Below are 5,988 nucleotides of genomic sequence, written 5' to 3' on the forward strand. Positions count from 1 at the left end.
GCTCGTTTTGATATTATTAATCAATTGCTGTAATCGTGGTGTTTTAAGCCGCTTTGATTTTGTGTTTAAGCCTTTTATACATTTAAGAGACAAGTGGAAAAAGTATATGCTTTTATCTTGGAGCAAATGGTTATATTACGGAATACAATAAAATAACGGTTCGTTTATTGTCATAGCTGGTAACACATAATTGTGTCACTAATTTATATATCCGGTGAAAGTTCTTATATTTGGTAGAAATAAACCAAGTATTCTTGTAAATCTCTGTTTAGAAATAAATAAATATATTCTGCCATGGCCATGCGGGCCATTCCAAAGATGACCGAGGCCTGGTTAGAAGCCATAGGCCTGGTTAGAACTCTGACGTCATCATGTGGTCATTTCAGGCTGGCTAGGGATTCAATTGGTTTTAGAAATGTTGAGATGCCAAAGTTATAGAAACAAAGTAGCCTAATAGAGAGGTGTACCAATCATATTTTCACCAACTAGACTATACACCAACTTCGGCCCAATGTTGTTGCCAGATAATGCACTTCCGGTTCCACAGCAAGCAAAAGGTGGAACTTTGCATATCAATAGGCTACTGAATCCCTTTCCTAATTAATTGATGGAATGCACTAATAAGAAATGTTTCATTTGCAGCATTATTTGTATTATAATATTTATTAGTATAGCCTACCCTACACTGCATTCCCCTCACTGTTTCAATTACAATTTATAATCAAATTAGATTTATCAAAAATAATCACATGCAAATACATTCTGCTGCTATAAATACTCTCTTTAAAATGTGGAGGACAGATTTCAGAAGTGCAAATCGGAGGCGGCTGGCTCCCTTCTCCTCTCCTCTCTCCCTCAGGTAGCATGGGAGCTATCCATGGTGCTGAAAGCTACAGAACTGAAAACCCCATACAACGTTCAAACGTTCCAAGCAGACAGTCAGCAAGCCACACAGGTCATGTCTACATTAGATAAAGCTTATGTCAAATTGACATAAACTTTTTTGGGGGCATTTTAGGCTTGTCCTAACCCTCATCATTTTCCTAACCTTAACCTAATTATCCTAACCTTCTTTGTTAATTCTCCAATAACCTGCCGCGTAAATTCTCCTAGCCTGCTATACGAAAAGTCAATTTTGACGTAAGCACACTATCTAGTCAAAACCAGCCATGCAGCCAAGCCCCCATCGGCCTGACATGAACGGTGCTTTAGAAATGACACTCTATTCAAAATGTTGATTTTTTTTTATTATCTAGGCTGAACCCCGCGTGCAAACCAAGGTGTAGCCTAGCCTGCTTCAAAGCCACATCATGCCTCGCACCGGAGCAGTGTTTGACTGTGTATTTAAATAGAGACGGGCACATTGGCAGGCGAGGCTGTTTTTCTGGCGGGCTGACATCTGGCAGGGCTGCGCTCGAGGGACCTATCCAGTTCTCTATAGACTCCATGATTAAACTCTAATAGAATATTAGCATTTGTTCTCAGGTAGGCTACCGCGAGCTGCAAGAGCGAGCTGGCAGCCAGTCAGTAGAAAAAAGCACGTGTCTTTTTTACAGTGCATGGTAGGACAGTAATGGGATTTTTCTGGAATTTGTAGAGAAATTGGATATGTAAAAATAGAATCTATTGATGCTTGATGGTCTATCTTTGCACCTTGCAGCATAAAAGACAGATTTAGCTATAACATAAATCCTTTAATGACATAGGCCTACATCTAAGGATGATCATTGCATTGATGCTTGAAGGATATATATTTCTCAATTCAATTTGAGTCTTTAAATTAGATTGACCATGCATTGCAATACGCAGATGCAGTATACACGCATTTCGCTCTTTCCAAGAATTGGGCCTACACAAATACACTCATTCAAAACGTCCAATAAAATGTTAAAATTTGTTCTTTAATGAAACACATATTGCAATTCAATTATTAAATAACTTAAAGATACATTAATGTAATAAATAAATACAAAAATAATTCGACCAGGAATCCAAAAGCAACAGACATTACAGAAAGAAGGTACCTCAGCTAAAACAGCAATACAGCAAAACCTGTACGGATATAATTATGTGCGACTGGTTCCAATGAAATATTTACATTTTACACGTATACTTCCATGAAACGGTTATTTTCTCAATAAGAAAACATTACGAAACAAGGTGAATTTAACAAGCAACGACTTCATAATGATGCGCATATTTATACAAATAAATAACCAGGAAAAAAAACATACATAAAAATAATTTAAAAAGAGAATACTATCGCATATATCTCGTTTAGCAGAAACGATATGAAATTCGTGACTATAGGTCTAGATTTAGCTGTCATTTCCCTATACGAAAACACGTTTCACTTGCTGCCAGAATGAGCTTTTCTCAAGCAAAACGGGGGAGGAGGAAGAGGAGGGGGAATCCCAATAAATATATAATGATGTAAACATGGCCTCATCTAATAAATAGTTCATAAGAAACAGACCCACGTTGGCTGGCAAAAACAAACGTAGCCCTATTGCAAACGGTAGTAAAACAATCATATTTGCCAATTGTAAACCCCAATCAAATGCATACATTTGATCCACTATTTCTATAGGCCCATCTACAACCAGATAGATGTTTATGCAATAAAAAAACAACCCCTACATCAGCTATATTGTATAAACAGTGTTGCTCGATTAGGGCCTAAACTCTGGGTCTTTGCTTTATATCTTACCACGTTTCTTCATCTTTCAGCTTTTCATCACACTTTAAAAACGAAATAGGTGGAATTAATTACATGGGACACAAAATGAAGGTCACGTGACCGCTAAATTAATCATTTACACGGCGTTGTTTGGCAGTACTCTAATAATAGCTTCCAAGACCCAGCAAGCGCTTACTGTACTGCCCTATTTCCCCTCATGGACCCGGAATTAATGCCAGACTGCATCGTCATAATAATAAACTCAGAGGGAAAATGTAGCCTTACGACAAAAATATAAACACACCAATACTAGGCCAATAGGCACCGACCAAGTGCTGTGTCAAAATACTGTAGGCCTATCTTCCCATGGTAAATAACTGTTATTTTCAGTACGTTCAATATTGTAGGCGATGATAAATTAACCAATATCATAAACCAAAAAAATACGTGTGATTAAAGCCTATAATACTTAACTGACATAAAAGGGTGAAGAATAGTAGGTCTAAGTGGAGAAAAAACAGAGGTCTTACTTGCTCTGTTCAAATGCTCCTGTACATGACTCCACATCCCTTCTGTTGCGAATAAGACGTGACAGCAGTAGTGGTTTGAGCTCAGTCATTTTGAATGTATATGAATTATTCGGGTTGTTCAAAGCACAAGTCATTGATGATTGAAAAAGTGTGTGATAAGAAATATAATACAAATCGTCTCTAAACAGTGTTCAGTCTCTCAACGCAGGTTGATTGTTTTTTTTAGTTGTTTTTTTTAGAGCGAGTGTTCAGAGTCAGACGCATGCAGAATATTTCATTCGTTTCTGTTTCTGCCGTTGGTTGCAAAACCAGACCCGCACCACGTTCTTTTTGAGGTCCAGTTTCTCTGCTATAGCAGCGATTTTCTCTGAGGAAGGACGCGGCTGAATGGCGAAGTAAGCTTCCAGTGATCGCTTTTCCGGTGCTGCTATCGACGTGCGCTTCCGCTTCTTCTCTCCGCCGTTATATAGCTCGGGTTTGTTGAGTTTCTCCCGGTGTGATTTCTCGGCTTCTTCCAGCCATGCCTGTAGAATGGGCTTCAAAGCTATCATGTTGTTGTGGGAGAGGGTGAGGGACTCGAATCGGCAGATGGTACTCTGGCTGAGGGAGCCCACGCCAGGAATCTTCAGGTTGGCCAAAGCTCCCCCTACATCCGCCTGGGTCACGCCGAGTTTGATCCGTCTCTGTTTAAACCTCTCAGCGAAGGCTTCTAAGTCCCTGGGATCGGCGTCCACGTCGCTCATGCAGCCCATGTGGGATGGTAGCCCGTGGGCATGAGCCATGTTGAGGGCTGCCTGGTGCATGTGGTTCATGCCCGCCATGTGAGCAGGGTGCGCAGTTGCGGAGCCGTCTGGCCCTGCCATGGACCCGAGAGCCAGTCCTGGGGTGATGTGGTCCAGCAGGTCGCCCTCCAGCGCCTGGTGGGGTTGGTGGTGGTGGTGATGGTGATGATGGTGGTGGTGACCGTGGCCGGTAAGGGCTGAAGGGTGAGAAATAGGCACCGAGGAAGAAGACGATGAGGAGGTGCAGGGGAGAGTGTTCATGGTGTGGTAGGTCGCGTCCGGCTTGAAGGGACTGTGGTGTGGAGGATGGTGGTGGCTCTTGGTCTGCGAGGCAATATCCACCGCCGCCAGAGCTTCAGCGCGGGCCAACAAACTCTCATCCAAGCCTCCGAATATATTGCTCTGCAATTGCAAATAGAATGCACACATAACTGTCAGCAGGGAATTCTCACTCCACTCCGCGGTTTAAAACATTTCCTGAATGAGATGAGAAAAAAAATCCTAAAAAAGAACACACAAAACAAGACACATGCAAAACATCCCAGGTCATCAAAATTAATACGTAAGGCAAACCCGACTGAATACATAAGTTGGGGAGAGGAAGGGAAAAATGGAGGTGCTGGGTGATTTGCTGTGCAGACATGAAAAAAACATCAAGACAAAAAGGGGGCTGTCAAAATGTGCCTTTAAGCGGTAATTATGCAGAATACGTACCGGTGGGGTTGGGAGACATCCTCGGCGCATCGCCTCCGAGTTGCCTCCGCCGCTGCTGATGATGGTGCTACTGTGTCGGGAAGACGAGCACGAGGAGGGCGCATTCGAAGTCAACGTGGAGGACGAGGAGGAATGCAAGGAATACTTGGGCTCGGGCAAGCTGGCGTGGGCCATGGCGAATGCCTGCTTGCTGTTCAGAGACATCATCATCATGTTTGCAGGCGTCCGAGTCTCGGCAAGTTCCTTTTAATAAGTTAAGACTCCGCCTCTTCGATTGGAGTTGAAGCCCAGTGTTTCTTCTCCGGGAATCTAAAGACACTGTCTTATATACTGTAACTGTAGCTGCTACAATATGGAAAGATGAACATCCAATTCTCTAGTTGTTGGCGCATATATTATTACCTAGCCCTGTGTATGGAGGTATGGCCGCGCGCCGTAGTTTTGCTGGAGAGGAGATGTCGCACGCGCCATGCAATCGAATGTCGCCTGCGCCCTCGTTTACCTCTTCCGCTATGGGCTGTGGCGCGATGACAAAAAAAACAATGTTAATATTACTCGTTCGTTCTTTCTCTAAATTTCGTCCTCCAATAGTCTTATTTTGGTCGCCGTGGATGTGTCGTTGTTTTGGAGAGCTCCTCCAAGATTATGCAACGGGAAAAAAAGAAAAGTTGTTTTCTCTTCTCCTGGTACGGATTTCCAAAACACAACCGCGCGTAAAAAGATTGTCTCATTCGTTTATCTTTTTTCTGCTAAGTTTCCGTTTCACAATTTACTGTAATTAAGAGATACCGGTGACAGTCTCGATACCTCGACTACGTTCAATGCTGCGGGGACTCGATCTGCCTCTGCTCTGAGGCGAAGGGCAGGCTGTGTGTCTCTCTCTCTCTCTGCGCCTCTCTTTCACACACTCTCTCTCGCTCGCTCTTTCGTTCTCTCTCTCCCCCCTCTCTCTCCCACTCACCCCCTCTCCTCTTACACTCTCTCGGCTGTACCTGAAAAACCTTTCATGATTTATTATTCTTCATTAGCCACACTGCCGCTGGGGACTCTGCGCATGGGCAGTCTGCGACAAGGCATTCATTTCAAACAGCTCTCCAGCCAGCATTGTGTCCTTCTTCGTCGAATTTATTTTGGATCCACATGGAAAGAGGAAAAATAACCAAATATAGCCGAGCCATTTCCACTATTATTTCTTCATATTGTGCCGTTTAATTCTAAAAAATGTCAAAGTGGAGTACAGTTTAAAGATACGAATTAGGCAATAGAGGAAATAGGAAAGTCC

The 5,988-nt window shown here is 42.8% G+C and overlaps 1 protein-coding gene across 1 annotated transcript; it reads right to left on the bottom strand.

The window, feature by feature from the left end:
* Positions 1-1,880: 1,880 nt before the first annotated feature.
* Positions 1,881-5,682, bottom strand: pou4f2 (POU class 4 homeobox 2). Its single transcript, XM_071407478.1, has 2 exons — positions 4,707-5,682; positions 1,881-4,394 (listed from the first exon to the last, which is right to left on the bottom strand). The coding sequence occupies exons 1-2, from the start codon at positions 4,917-4,919 to the stop codon at positions 3,465-3,467; spliced, it is 1,143 nt and encodes a 380-aa protein (XP_071263579.1). The 5' UTR covers positions 4,920-5,682; the 3' UTR covers positions 1,881-3,464.
* Between the last annotated feature and the right edge of the window lie 306 nt (positions 5,683-5,988).

The sequence above is a fragment of the Salvelinus alpinus genome, chromosome 6, assembly GCF_045679555.1.
Source record: "Salvelinus alpinus chromosome 6, SLU_Salpinus.1, whole genome shotgun sequence".
NCBI lineage: Eukaryota > Metazoa > Chordata > Actinopteri > Salmoniformes > Salmonidae > Salvelinus > Salvelinus alpinus.